Genomic DNA, 27,157 nt, shown 5'->3' on the forward strand with positions numbered 1-27,157 from the left:
CTTTTTAAGATTAGAGCTTTGCTGTAGGAGCTGTAATTGCCTTAAGTGGCAATGAAACGGTTAGGCAATTCAAAATGGAGATTTCAAAATATATGTAAACAATCACAGTAATGTTGTAAATTCTTGACGACAGAAGTTGAGTTGAGATTACTTTCCATTAACGAGCTTCAAGAGGACTGTGAAGGTTTTGTTCATATGGCTTTATGTTATGCAGATATGTCAGTCATCCATGAACCATTCCTGTTCCAACAGAACAGTTAAGAAGTTTCTTTGCTTTCATACAGCTTAATGGACACCACTAAACAGAATGCTGGAAGGTGAACTGAATACATGTGTGATTACTGTTTGTTTCTATTTATTAGAGGGAAGCACAAGAGAGAGAAATGGCAGAGCAGTTTCGTTTGGAACAGATTCGGAAAGAACAGGAGGAAGAGCGTGAGGTGGGCTGTTTCACTTCTTCAAGCTGCTTTCTGGATTCTTGATGCTTCTGGAGGTCACAGCTTTCATTCAGCACACTTTGTAACCTTAATTCAAAGTGTGCTTTTTAATGTGAACCTCAATATTTTTATTAATTTCTTATCATATATGTGTAAAACAACATAGGCGTAGCTGCAGGTATAAATTACCATGTGCATGGATTTACTTATGTTAGCGGCTTCCTTTTTTTTGACTCCTGGCAAATACAGAATATATTTTGAAATAGGTTGATTGAATATTTTTTATAGTTTGAAAGAGAAGAAAAAAGGCTGTGTTACAGCCGTGTTTCTTCCCCTGAAGCCCCACCACATTTCAAAAGAAAGGTGAAACAGGCTAGTCATTAGAGGATTTTCAGCTGTTCTGTGATCTTGAAATAGATGTCCTTACAGGGCTGCTATGAAACACAGCTATTTGAAAAGGGCTTTGAAACCTTTGAATAAAATTTTCAATACACATAAATGTACTGACTGAAAGCAGAGTTGACTGAGCGTTGTCCCAATTGAATCTGTATTTCCTGAGTATAGTTTCAATATTACCACAAATGTATATTTTGAATATTTATTCACTTATATAAAACATGAGAGTTCTTTTTTTTTTTTCCATGGAGCTTATATAACTTTTTTGCTCTGTCTCCCATCGCTGATGGAGATTTGGAATTTGGTGTTATATTCTCATTTAATTTTCCATTTAGTTGAAGCCCAGTAGAATCCTGATGAATCACGGCCTTCCTCATCCCCCCCTCCCAGACTTAAATACATACTTGACATTTCAGTCTTGTGTACTTTGCTGATGTATGAAAAAATTGCATTACACAACTGAAAAAAGTTGGCTACCAATGCATCTATTATTCCCTGAGATAAACCTGATAAACAAACTTTATAAGCAATGCATTTGCATATATATTTTGACCAAGATAATTGCGTTAGAAAATCTGAACCATTTAAGCATTCGAAATCCTTTTAAACAGTTCTGCATTGTAAATACTAGATTCAGTCAAAGCCATCGTATTCAGTGGTTTGGTAGAAATATGGTTCACTTCTCCTGTATTATCCTACAGTATCTGGTGAGTTTTTTAGCTCCTGTTGTTAACGTAAGCCAAGAATCAAAAATAAAACACAGCTGGGTGGGCAACGTACAGAGCTGGACTGTGAGAATTTTGTCAGGTAATCAAAAGGCTGCCATTCTGTGAGGTCAATAGCAATTGGAAACAAATCAGTACTGTAGCAGTAACAGTTACTGAGAAATCCATCACCAGATTGAAATAATAAGTATGTTTTATTTATTTAAGTAATTTTGTATGCATAGAAACAATAATTCAGTCTGCTTTAGTATATCTGCTCCTGAACCTTTTCTAACACGTTGCCCTTCTGAAAACTGTTTTCCTACATAAAGCCTGCAAAACTAGTCCCTGTTATCAAAACCAGCGTGGGCTTCCCTGTTTTAATGTAGGCTGCAGTAATGAAAATAATAGGATCTGTTTACTTAGTAGAACAAAAGGGATTTTAACAATAATGTTTACTAACACTCCCATTTTCAAGTATACAGATTACTTATACTGAATTGTTTTGCAACAGTGTTTATTTACAGAAGTGCCTTTATGTTCAGTTCATATATTTAAAGTCAGACTATTGAGCTATTCACATACCCAACAGCTTTTTATCAACAAAACTGAAATTGCTTGCTCAGATTCAAGAGTTGTTAATGTGATCCATCTCATCATTGTTTTCTGACTTGATTTGCTGGTACAGAATATCCATTGTAAATTGCCATTTCACGTTGAAGCCTGGGAGACTGGTTACTTTGGGGAGCGACGCATTCTTTGCACAAAGAAAGGAGCTCTAATGAGCTACTGTTGTTTATTTTTCTATAATATAATTGATTGGGTTCCGTAAATAATGTAGCATCTGTTGTTATACTGTGTGGGGAAATGTCAAAACAGAAAGACAGTAAGCAGGTGGTTGAGTGTGAAGAGAGAGAAAATTAAAATAGAGTCTATTTAAAATATAATCTCATAGTAGATGAGCAAAAATGAACTCAAGTTCTATGTATAAATATTTATACTGAGCTATAATTTGCTTAGAGATTCGTGTGTAAGAAGTAGACTATTTAAAAGGCTTCATCGTCTTGCTCTTGCCCATTCCTTTCCCTTCAACATAATCATCCTCCATCAGTTTCTGTAACTAAATGACCTTGGGAAGATTTTCAAAGGCACAAATAGCAACTGTGCATCATGAAAGTTCCTTGAAAATCTAGGTGAATTCTAGGTGAAATCTAGGCCTGACTGCCTCTTCGTTTTGGAGAGGTGCATTTTGGATGAGGAATTACTATGCTGCTTTTTGTATTCGTTGTGATTCTCATTAACTGCTGCATTAAGTGAGGTGGTAGCTAACAGGACTGCTTTCTAAGTATGATCTAATTTGTAAGAAAAATCAGTATCTGTCCAAGAGAGCCAACAGCACTTGGTATCCCTGAAAATCAAGCCTACCTACTGCAGCAGTCTGACATTAGCTATCTTTGGTGGTGGTGGTTGTTGATTTTTTTTTTCCTTTTTTTAATTGTGATCAAAGTGTTAATGTAGGTTCTGGGGCAGGGAAAGAAGGATAGACTTGATTTCTGCCCTTAAAATCTTTCATCAGCAACACACACAGCATTTAGATACATGATGTGCCCTGGTCATTGCAGTGCTGCCTGGTTGCATGCATGTTGTTTCAGAAGATGTGCACAGCTGTGCTTGGAGTAATTGTCCTGCAAATGATAATATTAATTGCTGTCTTAAAATCTTAACACTCCTATGTCTGTCTGACCAATTTTCTTGTTTGACTGTTCTGATTTTTGTATATACAATAGGTATCTAATACATCTTCATGATATTTTTTATTATGTCTAGCAGTGTCTTAGTTTATTCATAGTAAATCTCCTACATATATTTCTTCTTATTCTGAGCTGCCACCAAGTGCCCCTGTCTCTGTTACAAACTCTGTTTAGGAGGAAGGCAGTTCGATAACAAGTGCATTTCAAGAAATACTTTTTCTGCCTTCAGTTTATAGCCATTAAGGAAGCAATTGGCTGCTTGACAATTACTCTCTTTCAAATTTTTCAAGGCTTTCTGCCAAACGATTAAATTACTTCTTATCTCTTTTGTGCGTTAACAGTAGACCCAATAATACGTGTTATAAAAAAGGATTTATTTTTATTAGTTGTGTGGTGGGCTGTTATTAAGGACTGAATAGAAATAATTTTGTCAATGAGATATAAAGCAAAACTATGGCTCTGGAACACTGTGGTATATCTTGAAATTGTGTAAGACTTAAACAAAAAAAGCTCTCTATCCTTTTCATCTGTTGTTAATATTACAACCTAAATGGTTATTTTTCCTCAGGCTATCAGGCTTTCTCTTGAGCAGTCTTTGCCTCCAGAACCAAAAGAGGAAAGCACCGAGTCGGTCAGCAAGCTGCGCATTCGGACGCCCAGCGGAGAATTCTTTGAGCGGCGTTTCCTGGCCAGCAGCAAGCTGCAGGTTGTCTTTGATTTTGTGGCTTCCAAGGGATATCCTTGGGAGGAATACAAGCTTCTGGGCACCTTTCCGAGGAGAGATGTGAGTAAATATACCTTCCAGGAATAATACTGCTGCTTCTGAGTTGTCTGTGTTTAGATGACCGGTACGTTATAGGGTGGTAGAAGATAAAAGATACGCGTGCGTGAGCTAGAGTGCTGCCAAGCACCGTGGCTGGGAGCAAGCCAGATGCTAACCTAACAGTGTTGTCATGTTACGTACAAAATTGCATTGCAAAATCTGTTTCCAGTGGCATCAAAAAAAATGTTCAGTTTCTGAAACAAACAAGTTGTGGATCACATTTAGTGGAAGCTCTGTAAACTCTGACTGTGAGCCTGCATCTCCTGCTTCCTGTCTCGCAGAAAACAGCATCAGTGGTAGCATGCTGTTTAGGTCTGTCACAGGCTGGTATTTCTGTCATTTTATTTTTGCCATTTTGTTGCAATTTTATGCCATGAGCAGGAGGAAGGCTCAGTGTCAGATAATAAGTGGTTTTGAGCTAGTCAGTACCCTGTGATGAATTATTCATCCACCTGTTACATTACAACTAAGTAATCATTTATGCTTCCTACCTCCAAATTCTGATGATGCACTTGCTTGGGACTGATTTTCAAAGTCAATACCTCATACTGCTTACAAAAGCAAATTCAGTTCTGTTGGTTTGTCAGTGGATATTTGTGTGCTGGTTACTTGATTTCCCTCAAAATATGCTTATTACTCTACTATAATTTAACTTTCACTTTTTATCTAGTCATTCATTACCTTACAGCAAAAGTAATAGTCAGTGGGTCTAACTGCAGTGGTAACAGGAGGTGCTGCATAAAAGGTGAAGGTGAAGGTAATGGGTGATACAGAGTTGACTACAAACTGAGCCAATCAGCAATGACTGAAATACAGCAGGTTTTGACCACACTACCGCAGTACTGCAAATGAGTTGGGGCAGCTCTGGGCAAGGGAAATCTTCAGGTGACTGGTAAAGCCATTTTTCATCAAGGGAACTCATTATCTGAGTTGCTTTTCCGTTTTCTTTCTCATCACTGCCAGTGGAGGAAGTTCACTAGGAATAGGGCTCTGACTGGCATGGTGACAGTGCTATTTTGTGACATCAACTTATTGCTTTATCATCCGATTTATCAGTTGTTTCAAGCAGTACAAGTACTCCAAAAGGAGAAGAAAATAATGTCATTAACAAGCTACGACCTTGGGAGTGGATGTGATTTCTGAAGATATTTGGCATAGCTCTGTAAACAAGATTGTAGTACTTTTTTTTTTTTTTTTAGCTTTTTTTTACCTTGTCTTCTATTGAGAATCTTAATCAGTCCGACTGAGAAGGGAATGTCATTAATCACTAATTAACTTTACTCCTTAAGCATGTGATGCTGTTTCCAGTGAAACCAAAGATTAGAAGTCAGCTGTGTTTCCAGTATTATAGATCATTCAGTTTATTCAACAGAAGAATCTTTTACAGTCCAAACAATGCTCATGTGTATTTAAAATATTCTGCAAGTTGTAGCTCTCTGCTTGTAATACGTTTGTCTTAGTACAATTTTACTTCCACAAAAACCTGTAAAGACACTACTCTACTTTTTTTTTATTTTTGCAGTTTAAAACCTCACTGTTTAGACTGGCTGTATCTGTATATAATCACATCCCTGTCACCATTAATTGATTGGATGGCTCAAACGAGAATGAGCAAAAAAGGAATGGAAAAGAAGACAGGCCACTAATTCAGAATGGGGTGGGACTTTCAGTAAATTTGTGAAACTACAAGGGAGAAAACACTGAGGTGGAAAAAGAATTTCATGGCAGGCTACAGAGCTGTTGGTCTGTTGCAAGACCCTGTCATCTTTTTGCTATGATTCCAACTTAATAGTGCCATGTCTGAGGAGTCACATAAATGATTCATGCTGATTTGACTCAGTGGCAGTGTATGAATCTGGTTGCCATTATGACCACCAAAACTAACAGATAGAAAGTAATCCCCAGGGGGTTTCTAACTGTAAATGACATCTGTCATGTTCCACATGGAACTTGGAAAGCTGGAATTGTTTTAGTCCACAAAGAGAAGAGTTTTGTTTGTTTGTTTAAAAAATGAAAAGATGAATGCATTGAAAGCATGCTGACTACATTTGTTACCTTAGGCTTTGTGGCATACGGCCTCTTCAAAGTGCAGTGTAAGTTGACAAGACCCTTCTGCTATGTGTGTCACAGACATCCGTTGAAGTCTGTGGAAAAAAAAGAAAAACAGTGTTTGCAGTGCTTGTGCTCAAGAACAAAAAGATAACATTTAAATTGTCTTTCTATATTTAAACTGTAACATTTTTGGAAGACAAAAAATTGTTTTGAAGTTATCAGAATTAGTTTGTGGAGCATTCACTGCAGCTAGATGAAAAGATCTCAAGTTAATAATCTTTCTTCTCTCCTTATCTATATTACACTAACATACACACTCCCAGAAGTATCTGACTTATCTAAATGAGGGGATTATCTCCAAGCAAATCAGCATTTTCTGGTGGGAAACTTGTCAGAAGAAGAATTTTTACCTGTTTTTCAAAATATGCTTTTCAAAGCCACCAGCCTTGATACATTGAAGTATTTTCACTTCTTTGGTAAACAGAAATTCATTAGATCTTAGTTCTATGTTCCAGTTGCTTACACAGATATCCTTAGCTAACTTAAAGTTGGTATCATAACCCTACTGTAAATACAAACTTCTACACATGAGTAAATACACAGATTAACCTTTTCTAGACACCACTTGTAGTTTTTAAAGCAGCAGTGACATTGCAAAGCATTTAAGCACATGCAGCAGCTTGTTATTGGGCCTTTGTCACTGACTGTGTTGTTCTTTCTACTAGCACTGAAATTAGATATTAACCACTCCTTTCTCAGTGCCTTAACCAAGACACAACTGCATACCTTACCAGAAAGGTATTCCACACTAGTGGACTGAGCCAGCAGGTAATTTGTTCCTCTACATTTGAAAATGCTTGGCAAGCACATCCTTCTGAGCAAAAGCAGTGGTACGAGTTCTCTGCCTTATTCTTAAATGCACCTGCAAAGGCTTTATGGAAGTAAATGAATATGCTGTTTAAACGTGTGTGCTGGTTTTAGAATTGTAGTTCTTTTACTTCCAACAGTCACTCTAATCTTCAGAATGCATTCAGCTATAACAGAGAAGAGCTTACACTGAGCATATTAGCCTGTTCAGTCAAATTTCTCTTTCACATTTTTTTATCAAGGCCCTTTCAAAAGCCTTCCCAAACACTGATTTCACGAGTCATCTCAGCCTGCTTTCTGCAGGGTCTGGCTTCTCCCAAACTCTGTAGACCTTCTGTATGACTGGTTCCTCAATTCCTTCTGTGGAGATTTGCAGAAGTATTCCTGTAACTCTCTAATGTCTTGTGAACTGGGCGTTTGATCATGCTGTAGGAAAAAAGCTGAAATGTACCATATCTAGTTGAAGCTGTGCTTAAATCATGCTGAACAAACCCACCCAAATGAGTGCCGTAGGGATTAATGGTACATTTGTAGGAGTTCTGTGATTTGTATCAGCAGGTGAGGTCCTGGAAAGCTCTCTCAAGTCCATCTCGTTAGCAAATAAAGACTTTGAGCTTACCAATTTCAACTGAAAAATCAAAGCTACAGCGTACAAATTCTTCTTCTTATTTCTCCTTGAAGTGGATTATGTAGTTATGTATTTAGGAGAATGCATTTTGCAGGCTGCTTTAGAAACTTAAGCTTTTTATTTACTGTATCTGGAAGCCCTGGTAAGCCAAGATTCTACAGTATTTCACATTTTGTTTTTCTGAGACAGAGCTTAGGATCAGGTGTCAGTTAAGTCACTTAAGGTTATTTAAATGCATTTAAAATGTTGCTTAATAATTCAGAACCAGTTTGCTCTATTTAGAGTATTAAGATTTTTTAAATCCTTTTAATTAACCAATTTCAACAGCAGTTTGAATAAACAGAAACAAAAATCTGCGTCCCTTGAAAGCACAGAAAATGAATTTAACTCAAGTCATATGTCTATTTAAATGAGGTACAATCAGGATTTCAGCAAATTTGGTGCCAAACCTTCTTCATGTTGTGTAGAAATACAGAGCGAGACAAAGCCAGATAAGATTGTTCATCCCACTGTTCTGGTGGGAGAAATCCTTTTTTACTCCCACGGTGAAAATGCAGCAACAGAACAGTAAGTTAAGCATCAGTGCTCAGCACTCATCTGAACAGGTGACTGTCCTCTGATACTCTCCAAAGGGTAAAATTACGATCCCTGTACGACTGCGCTAGGTAGTTCAGCAATTTTGTGTATTTCAGTCCATTCTAGAATCCATTCTTTGTATGAATTGTTCTGCATTGCACCCAGTGCAAACTAATTCCTTTCTAATAATCTGCTTTTAAACTCATTAGGAGGTGTTTAAACTCATTAAATAGTTCCTGAAAAAAAATGCATGTCCAGGACCACTTCTCAATTTTAACATCATCTTGATAGAAAGAATGAAGAAATATTTAGCTGGAGAGAGGATTTGTGCGGTATCCTGGTTATACCTAATAGCAGTTTTAGTATTTAGTCACTCACATAATCTGGGAATGGAGCTTGAACAAGGAGGAATTCAGAAGAACAGAATGTAACATGATTCACGTAATTTAAGCAGCAATATCAATAGTATTTCCTGCTATATAAAATAGTGCCTATCTGTTTTCATTCACAATAATCTAAAATTATTCAGGCCAGTATATCTGATGATGGCATGTAATTATCAACTTTATCTAATTTGCAGGAGGCCACAGGCACAGAGTTGACGTCCCTCCTCCTGGCAGTTCAGACTGTCATTATGTCAATACTACCTGCCCTTGCCTTTTCTCTCTTTGAGGATATATTATTTTATGTATTCAAGCAGCTATGTTTAGCTTAGTTAAGACACTGAGAATTTGTCTAAGTAAATTGGCCATAGCAGACCAGCATATTCCTGTGCCTCTTCTAAGGGCTCGATTTCTGGTCTTTCTTCCTGTTTGCTGTTAACGGCGGAACGATGGGACTGATAACTTTTGAATTCCAGAGGGCTGGAGCAGGTATAGCTGCAACCAGAATGCTGAAGCACTTGCAATCCTTATGTTTGTTCATTTTGATAAGTTTGAAGCAGTGTCACCTTCTTTCGGCCAGCACCTACAAAAGGAGTAGTCGATATTCTCATCCTGCTGAAGTTGGCCGCAGTGCTTGTAGTTATTGAGGTTATTACAGAGCAGATGCTCCTTGAAATGTAAAGCCTGTTTTTGTGCAAATGTAATTTCCATAGATGTAGTAAAAAATTCTGTAAGTATTATAGAAAAGATTTCCATGTTTTTTCCAAGAATGAAAGATTTGATTGGCTTCTTTAGACCTAATGTTTGCATAACTGTGATACCTAAAGAGAAAGATAAAACCACTTCTTATTATATAAAGTCACTTTATAAAGGAAATGTGTATGTTCATTTACTCTAAAAATAATTGTGTTCTGTAGGTGAGTATAGTTTCTGATCTCGTGTGACAATTCTGTCTGAATATGGGGAATGTTTAACTAATCTCAGCAAATAGGAGTGCATTTCAGATAAGCTGTTCTACTTAAGACTCACTGAAGTAAGCATTCACCAGAGAACTGAACGCTCAGTGCTGGATGTGAGCTCCTAGTTGAGTCATCCTCATTAGTTAGCCCAGTGACTAATGCCAGCCACGTGATTAACGTATTGCATCCAAGCACATCCCTCTGACCAGAAGGGTTCTTTTATTCAGCACTGCACCATTTTACAAAACATTTATTTCAGGGAGGCGTGCTCCCTGAAAGCACGCCTGTTAAGAGGAAGATGCCTTGTTTAAGCCGTGGAGCTTTGCTGTTGGATATGGCGTAATGCAGCGTAAAGTAGCTCAAAGTCATTTTTTACCTTCTTTCTGCGGAATTTGTGCTTAATGTCAGTTTTGCAGTTTCATTCCCCTCGTAGGAAGAAAACGTAATGATAAAATACCAATAAAGAGCCTTTGTAGTACTATGATACCAAGAATGCTGTGTCTGCTTACCAGAAAATTTAATGATCTCCTGCTGTTTTGGTAATTGCATAAGTAATACATCAGACTAACTCACCAAAGCAGTCTTAGGCGCGCTTTTCATTCTATTTACCTATCTACCAATCACAATGTTATACTGTAGATACCATTGTGCTAGCTGAACATCTTAATCCTTTGAACTTGATAAAAATCCTTTTGGATGGTTTTTCCATGCAGTTATAATTAAGTTCATATGAATGCAATCATGGATTGCTCTCACGTGAGTGACTGTGTTCCTGTCTGTTCCCCTTCGGGACCTACGATTGCACAGCAAAGTTCTTGCAGTGCATTTGAGGCACTAAATGCATTTATACATTCGCAGACTTTCAGAAGATGCAGCTTTCTTTCAGCACGTCATCAATATCTACTGTGAAAGCTACAGTGTTTCTGGGGCTGGGCTCTGTTATCTCTGTAGCTAGCACGTTTTTTAAATAATTAAATGCATGAATAATGGTTAGTTTGGTATAAGCACGTTGGCAGCAGTGCCCACGAGTGACAGACTGCTTTGCTCCTTGGCACAGCGGAAAGGACACTTAACATACAAATGCTCTGATCTGTAAATGCCACTATTTAAATCTTTTCTACACTCAGCAAGAAAACCGAAAGTAAATAGTGTGAAGGTGAGGGAGCTTTTCCTTTGTCAGGAAAAGAGGTGTTCCAGGCTATTCCATCAGCTTCTCTTTTTTTCTGAGAAATCACACGGAGAATTACTGAACAGATCATTGATTTCAAACCGAACAGAAGGGATAAAAGACCAAAAAATCTGAGGAGAGCTTTACAGCATCTCCCTCTGCCCTCAAAATCTGGAGTTCTCTGTTGCTGGTCTGGGATTTGCTGGCACCAGGAGAGCTGCACCATCAGGTGTGTGCAGGCTGTTCACCCGGCTCAGACACCAGCACTAACCTCAGCTTCTTGCTCTCCATGTATTAGGCAACTTCTGTGATATTTCAGTACTATCAGTATCGCTGTTTCTTTTACGTGCATGTAAGAATGATGAGTGTTTATGTTCTTTTAAGCTTTGTTCTGCAAACGTGATGTAGTTTTCCCAATTAAAAAAATGTCAGTAGAATCATGAATTCATAATGTTGGACTTGTAAAAAGCACCAAGTAGTCCGGGCCTTTCACTGCAATGTCAAGCTTGGGCTTCTTATCTACACTGCTTATTTATATTATCATTATGCTTAGTGTTTTATAAAACCAAGAAGAATACAGTTGCTATTTTTTTCTCTTAATTTACTGTCCTAAAAGACAAGTAATGCAATTAAGGTTTCTGCACTGATTAAAATCTATGTAGCAAATTCTCTTCTTATAACAGTTATGATAAGTTGCTGACAGCTAATACTAGGTAGAGGGTATCTCAGGCAGCTGTACAGCTTTTATAAGACAGGAAAGCTTGCTCATAGTACAGGCTATATAGCATCAGTTTTCTGTCTTATCTGTATCTGTTACTTTGCTCAGTAAGTATACTGACTAAATATGCTGAATCTAAAATAACGTTTCAAGAAAATCACTGGAGTGAAATGAGAGGGAGTGTGATGTATCTGCATTAAGGCTTTGAAGTTAGAATGAGACTAGAAGTCTTTTACTATGACTTATTTTTTCCTTATTTGAGATGGCTTTCTTCAATTGAGATGTAAATCATCTCAAAGTTTATTCAACTAAACCAGATCTAATTGCATATATTTATGTGAAGTACCCCTACTTTTGTTTGTTGCACTAGTTGGACACATTATCTGTATAACCCATGGATATTTCAATATGTGGGAAGAATTCACTGTATTTGTTTGTGTGTCATTCTGAAAATACAGTCTTTTTAAACAGACCTGGTGCTTTACCAGGTGTGCCTTTAAGTAATTTCTATTGCATTTATACTTCAGGAGGATTAGGAAACAGAGTAAAAGAGCTCTTTGTCCATTAGATTCATTAAATGTATTCATGCGTGTGTAAATGGTATAGAGGCTGTGCTGCTCACGAATCAGATCCTTGTCCTAGGGTGGAGAGAAAGGTGAAGGGTGTGATATTTACTGCTTGGGTAAGTGTCATAATAATTGTGTATTTGATTCTTTATTTTTAAATGACCTTCCTGGGCACAAAGCCATTTTTATGTCTTTATTTTTTCCCCACAGAGTTGGGTAGGGTAAGGAACCACACCTTTGAAATTGTTAAGTACAGCTGTGCAGGATGTGAGCATGCGATAGAATGGATAGGACAGCAAAGGGGAAGACAGAAATCATACCAAAGTGATCGGAGAAGGAACAAAGTGTTGTTTATGCTAGTAATATTTTTCACCATTGAGTCTTTTTTTAAAAGCAAACAGCACAAACAAGGTGTTTGTTGAAAATAAAGCCTAGGTAGTTACTATGTTCTTCAAGAGAAACACAGAAATTAGCGCAGCTATCCTTTGGTGGTTTGCATAGTTGTATATCAAACTTCAAAGTGCTGCAGAAGTACTTCAAGCCAGCTACTTTGTGCTTAGTTGAAATAATTACCACAGAATTAATTTTAAAAATGCCTGTTGCAATAACGCATTTCCTGTGCACCAGTCCAGCACAAGTTATATAGTGAAGCTCTTGGAATTAAAAGCTTGGATTAAACCTTAGCTCTAGTGCACAAAAGCATAAGGCCCTATAAAACCGTATCCACAGATGGAAGAAAAATGCTGTTTTACCAACTGAAATGTACTTTGAAATGTTCTATAGCTTGATTGCAAGGTGCAGCACTGACAGAAATAAGGTCCTGTTACCACCTCTGGGCACCTTGCTAGGAAACCTTCCCCTGAAGAGTGTCACAGTCTGTGTAGAAAGTCGTTTGCCTAAAAATGAAAACTCCTAACATACTGTTTGCTTTGGCTTTGGCTTTGAGTCAGTGCTAAATGCATATACGTGTTATTCTACAGAATCCTTGTGCTTGAATATTTAGCCATTTTGCTGTCACTTAATGTACTCTTAGCATCTCAGCCTTGTGCCTTTCCTTTGCCGCCCCCCTCACTATGCAAATTTGGAACCCCATTTCTGGGGCTTTTATTTTACTTTTCATTATAATACAATGCTAAGAATTCAACTTAATAAAACCATAAAATGCGTGTTTTAAGTACATGTGCCTCACTCACTGCTCTCACCATGGGAGTTGTGTGCAGACTCTAAAAATGCATGTAGGTGATTGTTAGTAAGACAAACACTGTGGGACTTTAAAATACAGAGAAACGTTAAGCTTTTGGTATTTGATTAGCAAGTGCAGAGTGCTTAACTCAATTTATTTTGTAACCATGATCAAGAAGCCATGTAGTTGGGCATTATGGGTACCTATGTTATGAGTGAGTTCAATAGGAGCAAATGAGATTAAATATATAAATACGTGCTTAAATTATTTCCTGCATAATTGTCAATAATATGCAATAAATCTTTAAGTAATACAAGTGTGGAGCTTATAGACAGTATAACTTAGGTAACGTGCAGAGCTCTTTAGAGCAGAACACGGTGCAGTGACATGAGAGCAAAGTCTCAGCACTGAAATGGGCTCCAAAATGTGTCCTGATGCTGATGAAGCAAAGTACACAAATTTAAATACGACAATATTTTAATTCTTTGTGTTGTGAAATAACCCACATAAATGTACTTAATATAATTTATTAATGTGCTGCACTGGACACATCTTTGTGGGTTACAGCTCTTTAATCTTTATTATGCATAATTCTTTGGTTTCTAAGTCTATTCAAAAATACTTTCAAAGCATCTTGGGTCTTACATTTCATATGTTTACAAGAGAAACCATTTATTTTGGTAGGAGGTGGATTCACTAATAAGGCTGCTATTCTTTGTAGTGAACATCATGTTTACAAACCACAAATAACAAAGTAGAAGCTGCAGAAGGGTTATGGTGTGATAATTAAGTACAATGGCGACCTATATGAACAGAAAATGCCAAGGAGCTAAAACAAAGCAACAACAGCTTTGTTTGTTGACAGATGCATGAGCCATATTGTTAGTTAATTGGGTAATGGTGTAAACATTTGCAAACTCTGCTGTCCCTCAGTGAATTGAGCAGCACACTGAAATTATGGTGAAAATCTGCACAGTCCTTTTGCTGCAGGTACTCCACAGTGCTTTTAACCAACCTTCTGAGCTTAAGGTCTTTGAGGAAAGAGCAGCACACGCTGTTAAAATTTGAAGTACTTGAAGTTTGCAAACCTGAGGGTTCAGATTAGGATAGGGACCTTGAATTAGGATACAAATAGTAATTTTAAAAATAGAAATAAAAATACTAATAATGAATAATTATTTTCCATAAGCTTACAGTCTGGAATATTGTTTTCATTGCCTGCGTTTGCTTTTCAGTGTTTTTTCATCAAATGTAGGGAAGATTTGTTTTTGTTCTCTCCTGCTTTTTCCTGCAGGAAGAGGTTGCAGGGTTTTAAAGCAGAGAGATCTAATTAAATAATGGCTTTACCTGAAAAGGAGAATTGCTTTTTTTTTTCCAGGTGCTCGATACATTATGTGCAGTGAATTGCAGAGACTCCTGTTTGCCTCCCTTTCTGTGTTGGAGCGCAGTGGACTGTAGTAGAATACTAAAGCATCAAAAAATGCAACAAGATACTTAATTAGCATACTTCTGTAATCACAAACTTAAATGCACTACTTTGGCTGTTTTTTACATAACAGATTTGCTTTCTAAGATATTAACCTTTCAATAATTTAAGCGGCACCTCTGCAGGAATGCATAATTGGACTGTAGATAATAGGAATCTAAAATTGACTCTGGTGTTTTTGCAAATTATTTTTCTCTTCAGCCACTTAGCAATAGCTCCCCACACTACTAGAAGTGTAAGAAAATATGTCCCTGCTTAGGAAAACTAATTAATGAGATGCATCTGATGTATATATCAGATATGTATATATGCATCTGTCTCATATATGTATGATTTAAATTCTATTGCAGTCAGAAAGGTGAAATTGTGTCGATTTTAATGGACTTAGGAAGTGATAGGCTCTTTAAAGGTAATTCATTATTTAAGCGAGTGCAGTTATCCAGTGAAACAAGTGAGATACAAATATATTTTAAATTTGTCTGTTTTGGGAGGGGAAGAGAAAAGGCACAGTACTGTTTCTGTTACTTGGTAACAGGAGTGGTAAATTATGCATTTAAGAAAAATATTACATTTATAATTTCTTATATTAACTCATAATATGTTGTTTGATCGAGGCTGATTTTTTTTTCCAAAGAATAATTTTAGAAAGCAGTGGCGTGAAATGGTATAAACAAACTTAACTCCAGGAAAAACGCCTGTGAGTGTGGATTTGCCTTTATACCCATAGCATAACACTATGATCTCTCACTGGAATTCTGCTGTGTTCCTTCCTGCATGGTCTGCATACCTTTATAAATGCGACGAGAAGTCAAGACTCCAGTAAACAATCCTATAACATGAATGTATGCATGTAACTGTGTAAATGTAAATGATATGTAGACATATTCCACTCACACATATGCATGCATGATATATATACACTGTAGTAGTTGGGCAGAGATGCAGTTCTGCCAGATGGTGAGCTGATGTAGCATCTTGCTCCCAGTGGAAGGAGGAAGGTCCTGCTCTCTCCCTTCTGCTTACTGCGGAGCGCTTTTACTGCCTGCCTTGCACTGGACGTGGTGTTCAGTGGATTTCGTGTCAGTTCTGCTCATTTCTCCACCATATTCTGGGAATTAGTGCTGACACCTTCCACTGTGACTGGCAGATTTCTTATATTAAAAAATCTCAACTGTGAAGATAAGGAATTAAAAATAGTTTACTTACATGTATCTTTTCGTTCTCGCCTTTACAGGTGACCCAGCTGGATCCAAATAAATCATTACTGGAGGTAAAACTGTACCCTCAAGAAACCCTTTTCTTAGAGGCAAAAGAATAATCAGACAAGATTGTAGGACTGATCATCTTTCGACAAGCCAGAGGCACAGCATCAAGAGGAACGCTTCATCGACGCCATCTTGTACTATCATCCAACTCAACTTAATGTCACAACTTTGCCTCTTGCAGGAATTTGAAATAACGTAGCTACGTAAAGTTCCACGTACATGAGTGTATGTTCCAACCTCGTTTAAATGAGCAGAGGATGAAATTCTGCTGTGAACACTGAACGTTATGACTATGTTGCTCACTTATCATCCAGCTTTTGTTATAATTAATGCACTGTTAAAATGTGAGTGATTGTTAAGTAGAATTTTTACTCCTCAAATGCCCCTTTTTCACCAAGAAATCTTGGACATTTCTGCCTGTACTTTTGACACTAGAATGCTGTATATTTGATATCTCGCTGAGCCAGTGCTCTCATATATATGCATTTTATCTCTGTGTTTGAATTTCTACTTTGTCACCTAATTTAAAAGGCAGAAAAAAAAAATAACAGGACATTCTCAGCCATGGAAATTTAACAGTATTATGGTAGAAGGCATATAATTTTTGTTAGTACTTTCTGACTTCTTTGATAAGATGTAAGGTTTTGTTTGAAGAATATAGTTTGACATATATGCGAGGTATTTATTTACTGGTTCTGCTTTGGGTCTCAGTTCTGATTCATTTAGGAAGTATTTTCCATTACATTGCAGTGTGTGAAACTGCTTATTGCATGATGTGAATATTTAAATAACATTAGAAATGGCCAGGACCAGAAAGCTGGTATCTTGCCAACACTTCAGGAATCAGCTGTTATTGAATATCAGCTGTTAAAAACCTTTCAAATACCAGATACAAAAGTTCTTTATTTCCCGTTGAGAAAGGAATGGCAGTTCCCATTTTGGCGGTTTTCCTTCATTCTGGGCTTGTTTGTATCCTATTACTCTGTTGTTCTAAAGCACCTTGTTTGTTCCATCAAACAATCAGTATCTCAAGAGACGGTGTAGTAAGAAATCTGCCTTACTATTGCACACTTTGGATGTTTTAGCAGTAGATTGCTGATCCCATCTCAAATTGAAGAAATCCGAGATCCGTTGTCTGAAATGTATGCACCAGCTACCTGCTGTCCAATGAGGAGAAATCTGGTACTTTAAATTCCTCAACCATGGAACAAACATACTTGGTCTAAAATCAGAAAGTACACTTAATGCCAAATGTGCATCAAAACAGCTTGGTTTGGGGGGGTTTTGTTTGTTTTTGTTTTGTTTTTAAATCTGGACTTCCAGGATAGTGCAACATAGCACTGCAGAATTGTCATCTACTAACCAAACTTGTTTGGTAGTGCCTGGCACATTGTTTTCCACGTGTTTCTATGTAATACACAGTGCTTATCGTAGCAGGAGTTCTGTTTTGGAAATTTCATACTAAGCAAAGACCAACTGCATACATCTTCTAGTCTTTAGTCTTTTCTTTGGAAGGATGGTGATATAAAGTTATATGTATGCCTATTATTAGGGTGTTAGTGAAGCTCATATATTGTTACCTTTACCAAAAATATAAATTTTGGAGCAGGGGAAAGCCTTATTCTACCTTTTGTAATTCTGTAATTAGTGAGTGCTACATCAGACACTTTTAGAAATGAATTATCTGTGACAAACAAAAGGTTTGGAAGTGTAAGTGAATCTTAACCATTTGCAGTTCACAAATAAAAGAATTCATAGCCAATAGAAAGATAAATGTATGTGTAATGGAAGCCTGAATGCAGATGCTTTGTTCTCAATTTCTGTTTTCTTGGTAAAAGATCCACCGTTTATTAAATATGACATTAGCATAGGTTGCAAATTGGGGTGGCGCTGTTTCTACAAACAATCACAGTAACACATACAGGAGGATTTTAAAGTGATGCATATCTTTTTTTCTTTTGTCTTCTTTCTGAGCTGCTGTTGAGGAAAGGAGTTGTTGAAATATTGCTGCAGAAGAAAAGCAACCTTTCAGCTAACTTGTTTCTGTTAACCTGTTCTGTTTAACTTCTGTTTGATCTCAGCGGGCTGTTTTCTCTCGTTCAACTTTATTTCTGTATTTTGACTTTATATTCTTTACTTTGATACTAGTTTTGTAAATTTATCAAATGTGACTTGAATATTTGTTGAACGTGTTGAAGTCAGTGCTCCCAGGTTCTGTTAGGCCTTTTTTGTTCTAAGACAAGTTTTAGGGCTTTTTTTCCCCTATTTTGTTCACATTGAAAAATACACTGTCGTTATCAAAACGTTGTGGTGAGAATTAACTGGAAGTGTTGAAAGTGGTGGTGTTACTGCCCTCTGGTACATAGGCCTGGAGCAGTATAGAAGGTGCATTCTGCCAAAACAAGTGTATCACTCAATTTAAATAAAGCATTTATGATTTTCGTCCTTAAATACTGATTTCAAGAAGCGGGCATCTAGTCATCTCTCTAAATGACATCCTCAGTGCGAGCCATTTTCTGTGTAGAAACGTTAATATTCTCTGCCATCATTTTCTGCTCTCTTAAACCATGGAATTCACTTCATGTGCTCTGCTGACATGGTTAATGCTCTCGTCGTTCTACAGACTAATTTTCTAATTCAGCATTAACCTAAAACTGTAACGCTTTCATTGCAGAAGTTATCCCTGATTCTGCATTTTTTATCTCCAGGTTCCTCACATTAGTGGATCATCATTAATGTGATTAATGCGTTAGTTTTAAGTCTAAAGGAATGACTGTTAATGAATGGAATCCTGTACGATGTGTTGGCTTTTGATATTGGCCTTCAGCGCATGATGGTGAAGCTGGGGCTGTCTTTGGCTTTTGAAGAAACTTCCTGCCTGTAGACATTGCTGTTCTAAATTCCAATAGAGAACGTGCAGAGCACAGGTGCTTGTCACGTATTCTCTGCATGAGCACTCTTCAATTTAGTGAGAGTGCCGAGGGAGTTTCTAATGGAGCTACGCTGGGGGTCTGTTTGTTCTTTTTAATGTAGCAGAAAAGGACTTTGGCTTTCGTAAACTGTACGTACTTGGTAACGTTAGAAATTTAAAATAAATTTTCAATTACAGTACTATTTCTACTAAAAACCATATGATTTCACTCTTCCGTGTGTGGAGAAAAACGAAATCATTGTGACCCGGATTCACAGAAGGACTGAAGCATTTCCTTATTGAGCCTTGTGGTCAGACTCCTTAAATGATTCAGAGTAAGACTGAGGTTCCCTAGATGAGGTCCACAACAAAAAATGAATCAAACCAAAAACCTTTCAGAATACATGTGAAGAATCGCTGCCGGGCAGAACCAGAAAATGGTTACATGGGCTGACAGAAATGTGAAAGGTAGAGATGTCTGATGGACACTGCTATGCAGTGGCGCTGGGGGTTCCTGCTCTGTGCCAGCCCAGGGTGCCTCGTGCCACTCGGGGTCCACAGCTCAGAGGCCTTCTGCCAAGACAAGCATCAAGTCCTTTGTTCCAACGTCTGGCAGCACAAGGCACATCTTTATTTCAGTAGTGGTGGTTTTTCCATCAGTCTCCCCTGAAGTTTTTAACTGAATAGTACTTGACACTGAAGTTTTTGCAGATTGTGGCCAGCATGGGCCTGGGGAGAAACAAGCCTGAATCTTCAGTGTGTCAGAAGAGTGCTGTAAGACCGCTATAGCACAGGCTGCTTCCAATGTGCAAACTGACTCCCTGCTGTCAGAGCTGTTTGACTGCCGAACAATGTAATTATTTAAGCTTGTTTAGAGGGAGCATGCAAACAGGAGTCCGATGTTTCAGGAGAGTGGCTGAGGTGCTTGCCTGGGATGGGCTCTGCAGTCCTTTTCCAGAGACTGTTCATTGCAGTCCACTGCTTGGTGTGTGCGTACCAGTACCAACAGAAAGCAGAAGATGAAGCAGAGAGTGAAGATGAGAGGAGCACAGAATGTTGCTGCTCCTGTTTGCACTACTCATTTATGTTGGGTTACACAGATTGTGGGCATGAGCAAAAACTCATGGATACCCTTGCAGAATTGGGGTTTGGTTCAACACCATTCATAATTTTGAAGACATCTGTTATACCTTTGTAGTTCTCTCACCTTTAAATTTGAGGAGCTCTGGGTTAATGTGTCTGCTTCATGTATAGGGTCAGGCTGGGTGGGGCTCTGAGCAACCTCATCAAGCAGTAGATGTCCCCATTCATTGCAGGGAGTTGGAGTAGGTGACCTTTAAAAGTCCCTTCCAACTCAGATGATTCTATGATTCTCTATTTGTATGTTCTTGCCTTCCCTGTATCATTTCTAATATGTCCTGCACTGAGTGAATAAATTTTATGCCATCTTCCAGGACAGACAGGACTTGTATCAGGAGCTTATGTGCTGTCCTAGTGACACTGGTGACATCCTTTTATTCCCAGTTCCTTCTCCAATAATTCCTTTTTCTATTTGCCCCTGATTACTACTACACTTTTTCACATAAATATCCACAAAGAACCTACAATGTCTGTCTTAGATGTTAACATCTGTTTTAGGAGTGACACCCATCTGTAGAGTCAAGGCTATACAGACTTCCCCAAATACACGATTGCTGCATATCAAAATACTTTTAGAATGCCTTGCCAGTACCTTAAATTTAGCATTCACTCTTGAGTTTCAAGCAAATAAAGCAAATGGTATAAAGATTTTGCTAGCTGAAGTTTGTACCTTAGTCAGGGGATTCTTTATATGTGTAATAGGGGCTGAAGTTGTGCTGCAGCCTTCATACAATTCAGTTAAAATGCCACTCAACTGCTAGTTACAAAAGTAGGCTTCATTAGTTTTTGTACTAAAAAGAAAACTACTGGTCAGCAAAATCAGTATTCTGTTCTTATTAGCAATGAATTTTGTGTCCCGTTTTCCCAACTCCGTGCTGTGACAGCGTTCCACAGTTCAGTGCTATTCATTTTTGGTCCAGTCATCTTGAGTGAGTCTGTATCATTCATTAATGCCTTCACCACACTGCCGATAGCGTTTCCCAGATGCTGTATGAGCACCTTAAATAACACAGGTCCCTACAAAGATCCCTGGGGACACTGCTGGTAACCCTTCTTGCTGTTAAACCCTGCTTTCTGCTTCCAGCTACTACTCTCTTATTTCTCTCAAGAAAAGATGTTTCCACTGCAGTAAATGTTACTGCAGACAACTAGCTCATCTTTCCTGCAATTGCCCTACTTTCATTAAGTGCTCCTTTTACACCCTGAAAATATGTGAGTCCAATTATCTTTCTGGCAGGCTTCCTATTTCTGATATTTTTAATTATCTTTTACACCTTTGGTGGTAGTTCCTCAAGGTCTGTAGGTTGTTTGGTTTTGCTTTGGTGTGTTCCAGAAGTTAATGGTCATGTTTCTTCCTTCTCCTCATGTGAGTCTGTCTTGCAGTTGCATCCTTCCCTGTGCTGGCTTATATGGCTCAATCACTGCAGCTTGGGGGGTGGGGAAGAGAAAGGGTGAGATTCTAGAGTCTTTTACAAATTAATTATATATGTATTCTGAAGATCTAGGACAGTATCTTCAAATACACTTATTCTTTTAACTGTGACGATTTGATTTCCCTTTAGTATCTTCCTCTTCATGTAGTTTTCTTTGATTGAAAAATTAATTCTGGTGGTTTTCTTCTTTTAAGTAAAGTACTGAATTTGAATATATTTTCATTTACCACAGAAAGTGTTTGGTGTCATTTTTATTGCTTCAGTACTGTATTTAAGCTATTCTTGCAGTCTTCATTAGTGTCACTTGGTAGCATTCATAACTACATCCTATTCCTGATCTTGCCTTCCCAAAATTTACTGAGATTGAAAACTTGCTTGAAACTTCAAGTTCTGCTGAAGCCATTTTAAGTGTTTCACTATCATTCTAATGTGCACATAGAAATATTTCCCATTTAGTCAGATCCATTTGCCCTTTTTATGTGCCCTGATTGATTCAAACTTTGTTTGTGTAAGGAAAAGGAAGCATTTCCTAGAAGTGGTGGCAACAGAGAGAAGAGATTTTTGGACCACTGTCATAAACTGACATCTGCGGAGGAACTGAAATGATTTTGGGATCTGTTTCCAAATACCCAGGGATCTTTTCAGCTTGACTTCAGGTGTTACTTCACCTTTTTTTGTTTTGTTTTGTTTTTACTGTAAGTACAATCAGATAGATGCAGAGAGCTCTTACTTACTGAAAAATACTCCTACATCTTTGTGATTTAGGCAAAGGAGAATAGCAGGGCATTGTGTGGCTGCTGCTGTATCGTGCAATGCAGCAGGAAAATGAAATGAACTGGCACTTAGAGGATCACAGTTCCTCGTAAAATTTGTGCAGTTCATTTTAACTTTCAGTTTACTGTTGTTCACTGATCACATGCAAGAATGTTTTATGCACGTGAATTGAAAGCATCAAAGTATTCTCAACTGGAAAGTCTTAGTAGATGCAAAGCTTTCCCTTCTTGGTATGAGCAATTTCAAGGCAAACGTGCCATTTACTCCTCAGACAAAATACTGTGGCAGATACCAAATTCCTTCATTGCTACCAGTATTTTAGATGTTTTCAAAGGTGGGTTTTTTTTCCTTCAGATAAAGTTTATCACATTTGCCTCCTTTTCACGAGGTAATCACAGTACAGGAGATATATTTCATATCAACCAAAAAGGACCATATTCAGAAGAGGATACACTCTAACCTCTTTAACCTCTTCTCTTGAGAACTCCCAATTTTGCTTAAGAAACACCTTCCTGTTTTTATTAGTGTTTATTCAGCTCCCATAGCTGTTTGCTTCTGGAATCAAACTGACTTCCTTCTGTACAATTACCATAACTAAATCCAATATTGCTACTTTTTGTTTCTTTTTTTTTTTTAGTTGAAACAAAAATGCTACTAATAACAGCAATAATTGTTGAGCAAAGAAGCGAAGTTACCACTATTTAATTCCAGTCTAGTGGCCATTTGGTGCCTAATTCATTGAGGTCAAATTTATCAAATACTACAAAGATGTAGTAAAATAATTTCCCATCAGCAGAGCTCTCTCCTTAGGAGACCAATTAAACTAACTTTGCTGCATCTACGCACTCCTGGGTTTGTGAAAGGGGCTGGGCACAGCAGGACGAGAATCAAGCTCACAAATGAAGAGCAGTCAACAGAGTGATATGGAAGGAAATTGTACTGTCAAAATGCTACTGAAGAGTAAAGCATTGTTACAGAAATATTGTTGCTTGATCTTTCCCTTTAGAATTCCAGTTTCTGATGGGTCTCTTATTTGAAGAGATGGTTAAAATCATGATACAAATGAAGGTTATTTTTTTAAATTGCTGGCTCCTGAGAATTCTATAGCAAGGTGGAAGTGGAACTGAAAGAACTCAAAGAGTAATTTGGGCTTTTCTTTAAAAATCTTCCTGTTACCATAATCACAGCTATTTCTAATTGCAGCCAATGCACTTGTTTCAAATAGGTGAGGGAAAATAACAACAAAAAAGATTGTCAGCTTATGTATATCACCAAGGAAAAGACCTAACAAAGGTGGTAGGATTCGTATTAGTTTAACAGATTAAGACCGAAGACTTCATGCACTCTGTACAACGTGGTGGTGTTTGTATACATCATTGCTTAACCACTGCAGGAAAAATGTTCTCAACTGAAGGGGAAATAAATGATTCTTGGAGAATATATTGTTATCAACAACGAAAAAAGAGGTCCTGTTCTTGTACAATGGTACTATCCAAACCTGTAATTACACGAGAGAAAATTACATTTCAACGAGGAGCTGCTGGAACTTCTCAACGCGAGCCCTAGGTTCGTAGCGTGTGATCTCGGGGACCGAAGGCTCTGCTGCAGCGCTGCACACCACGAAGGGGAGCAAAGCCCGCACGCAGCCCGCCTCTCGCTGGAGGCTTTCTTTGCACTTTGCGCTGTCTGCGTTCACGGAAGACCTCGCAGGGTAAACTGTGCCTTTCTTCACCCGGAAGGAAAAAAAAAAAAAAAAAAAGGAAAACAGAACAAAACTTTTTCAGGTTTGCCTGCTTTGTTTGATTTTACTTTCTGTGGTGACGATGTCGTTCAGCGTCTTCTGAATTCAGCCCTTTCGGGTAATTCGGGTGCTAGCAGGCGCCCGCTAGGGCTTCTACACGAAGCTGTCACCGCTCCCCGTTTTTCCCGCCGCTGTCCACCGGCAGCACGTGGTGGAGCTGAGGAGCGGGGTGCTGCGGGACCCTGCGATGCCACCTCCGTGCCCCCACCTCCCGCAGCCTCGGGCCGCCCTTTCCTTCCGTGTTTTCTGCGCCGACCGGACGCTTCCCGGCGCCTCTCGCGCTTTGCTACCGGGATCGGCCTTCCCGCCTCCTGCCGGCGCGAGGGGCGCCGAGGGTTCCGCCCTCAGAGCCCTCACAGAGCGCTGGGCGGGAAAACCGCTTCTCGGGCGGGGAGCGGCGACTGGGGAGCCCTCGGCACACGGCGGGATGAGGGAAAGCCGCAGGCGAACCGCGGCCTCGCACCTCGGGCTGCCTCGTGGGGAGGCGGGAAGGGGAGCTCTCCCTCGCGAGGCGGCTCGTATTCATCCGAGATTGCGGGGCTGCCGGGGCAACGAGCGGCGGGGTGGGGAGGGAGGATCCTCGGGCAAATCCGAGAGGAGCCGTCAGCACCGCGAATCAAAACGGAAGGCTGAGCGCGCCTTTCGGGCAGCGGAGCGGTTGGGCCGGGCAGCAGCCGGCGGGGCCCTTCGCTACGCCCTGCCTCGCTCCTTCGTTCCCCGCGACGCTTTGCGGCTCGACACGCTCGGAATCAGAGCGGTTGTGACATTTCGGTGGCGGCTCATTGTGCGGAGCACTTAAAGTTTAAAAAACAAGCCCCATAGAAGCGGAGGGGCTTAAAGCAGCCCCCTTTGTGGGGCGAGACACAGAGTTTTGATTCGGGACAATGGTGTTTCTCAAATTTCTTCCAAAAACCTGCACCCCATCTGTGATCTCAATGAAATCGCTTTTCTCTCTGCCTTCAATTCATTTGGCAAAGGCGAAGCAGATGCGTGGGACGGGGTCTGAATTTTAATCATTCCGTTTTACCTGAAACAAAACGGCCGGTCCTTTTTACCATGTGTTTGAAGTTAGGGGACGGGCAGGGGGAATATCAAATATCATTAAAAAGCCCTCGGATCGTTAGCGAGCTGACGAGAGCCTCGCTAATGAAGCTCGCGGAGTGCCCCGTGGCGAAGTGCCGGAGCGGAGCGGAGCGTCCCCGGCTCAGCCCCGCGCCGCCGCCGCCCGCTACCTGCGCGCCGTGCCCGTGGGGCTGCGGCACCCGCGCGCGTCCCGGCGGAGCCCCGCAGAGCCCCGCGGGCTCCGGGCCGTGCTGGGAGCGCGGAGTCCCCCGGCACAGCGCGTTTAGCCGGCGATAAGGTGCGAAGGGAGAATCGTCTGTCGCTTTAATCCGTGCCCGAGGGGCTGGGAAATAAAAAGAGAGAGAAGGGGAGGGTGGGGGGAGTGGGGAAGGAATGGACTCGAAGAGGCGAAAATCCACGCAACCGCTGGGGGAATGCCGGGGCGCAGCTCTGCTCCCGTTCGCCCCGCCGGCTGGCAACGAGTCGGCGACAAACGCCCTGCCAGGGCCGGCAGGGAGACAGAAGGGTCCCACCCCGCACGGCACCCCACTGCCGCTCCTTCCTCTCCCCCGGGAAGCCGCAGCCCCGAGGGACCCAACCTCGGGTTGTGGGTTTTTGCTCTGGCGCGCGGGGTGGAGGTGCTGAGGGGGTGAGAACAACTTCGCTGCGTGCGCCGTTCTCCCGTCCGTATGTGTGCGTGTGGATGGGCACAAGCGCCGAGAGAAAAGAAATTTTAGAGTAACAACTAAAGGCTTTCTTGTGCAGTTATTTTAAGGGCTTTGTTCAGTGCCTGAAGGGGGATGCGCCCATTTGTTCGGGAGGGGATTCATCACATGCCCCTTTCATGTGAACCAGAGGTTAACAACCTAATGAGCACTTGGTGAAGAGATGAAGCGTGTAAAGAGCCCGATTTTCCCAAATCCCGGCCTGCCGTCTCGGGGCTCCGCCGCTCCAACCTCCGCCGCCGGGTCGGCCCCGCAGCCCCGGCCTCGGCGCTCGGGCGGGCGGCGGCAGCCAGCGGCCCCCGCGCAGTGCCCCGCCGGGAGCCGGGGTCGGCCCCGCCGCTACATATGTTGGGTCAGGTCTGCCCATTGTCAGCGCGTGAAAAGGTGTAAAAACTCCATCGGCTGTAGCTTTTTTAAAGGGAGGGCTTACCCTGGATTTGTTGCATAATGGATTGTGTTGTGTTTTTTTTGTTGGTTTTTTTTTTTTTTTTTTTTTTTTTTTTAAGTAGAGGGTTGAATTAAAACTGTTCCCTAGTCACTTTTAATTAGACCACTCTATTTAATTAGCAAAGTTGAAACTTGCAATTAAAATTAGCTCAGTTTAGCACATATTAAAGGAAATGGGGGACACGGCTCCGGCTCGTGCTAAAGCCAAGTGGAGGCGAAATGGCGCAGTTCGCGTGGAAGCGGCGGTGTTCGGACTGCCGAGCGCGGGCCGCTCCCGGTTCCGTAACACCGGCCCTGGGCAGCAGCACCCCGACCCCAATTGCGCCGTCGGGAGACGGAAGCGGCTCCCTCCGGGCTGCAAGCGCAGGGAGGGGTGTTGGTAGAGCCCGAAAGCTCCGTGCTGGGGTCAGCAGCCCGAGCGGGGCGACGTGGAGCCCCGATTTACCGCTTATTCCCTTCCACGAGTCTCCCTCCCTCGTCTCTTTTTCCTCCCCCACTGGGAGCGGGGAAATGGAGTTAATAATGTTTCGGATAGAGGAGAAGTCCGGGCCGACGGGACCCCCTCCGAAGCGCCCCGCCCGGGACCGGGACTCGGCGCGGCCGGGAGGAATGCGCGTCCTTCCTGCTGGGGGAGGGTAATTTCCATCCGTGTAATATTGGTTTGGGGATAATTACTTTTAATGTCAAAAAGATTTAGTTTAATATCATCTCTATTAGGCTGCTGGGCGGATAATTAAAAGTGAAGATGATAGCAGCAGGGAAACAGATGGCATTTGCTTACTTTGATTCAGTAGGTAAATAATGAAAAAGTCAATGGCAAACCCCCTAGAACAATTGAAACCTTCGAGAGCACCAACATTAGCGGGTACTTACAAACCGTCTTCCGCTAAGAACGAGATGAA

At 40.4% G+C, this 27,157-nt stretch overlaps 1 protein-coding gene across 1 annotated transcript in view; it reads left to right on the top strand.

The window, feature by feature from the left end:
• FAF1 (Fas associated factor 1) overlaps positions 1 to 16,015 on the top strand; it is a gene marked incomplete at both ends in the record, with an annotated part of 143,134 nt that extends 127,119 nt beyond the window's left edge. The window contains 3 exons of the mRNA XM_079536576.1: positions 363 to 440; positions 3,857 to 4,072; positions 15,932 to 16,015. Of these exons, the coding sequence (XP_079392702.1) occupies positions 363 to 440; positions 3,857 to 4,072; positions 15,932 to 16,015 (378 nt within the window). The remainder of the gene's footprint in view (positions 1 to 362; positions 441 to 3,856; positions 4,073 to 15,931) is intronic.
• Positions 16,016 to 27,157: the final 11,142 nt, after the last annotated feature.

This window comes from Tetrao urogallus, assembly GCF_951394365.1.
Source record: "Tetrao urogallus genome assembly, chromosome: 5".
NCBI classification, from domain to species: Eukaryota; Metazoa; Chordata; class Aves; order Galliformes; family Phasianidae; genus Tetrao; species Tetrao urogallus.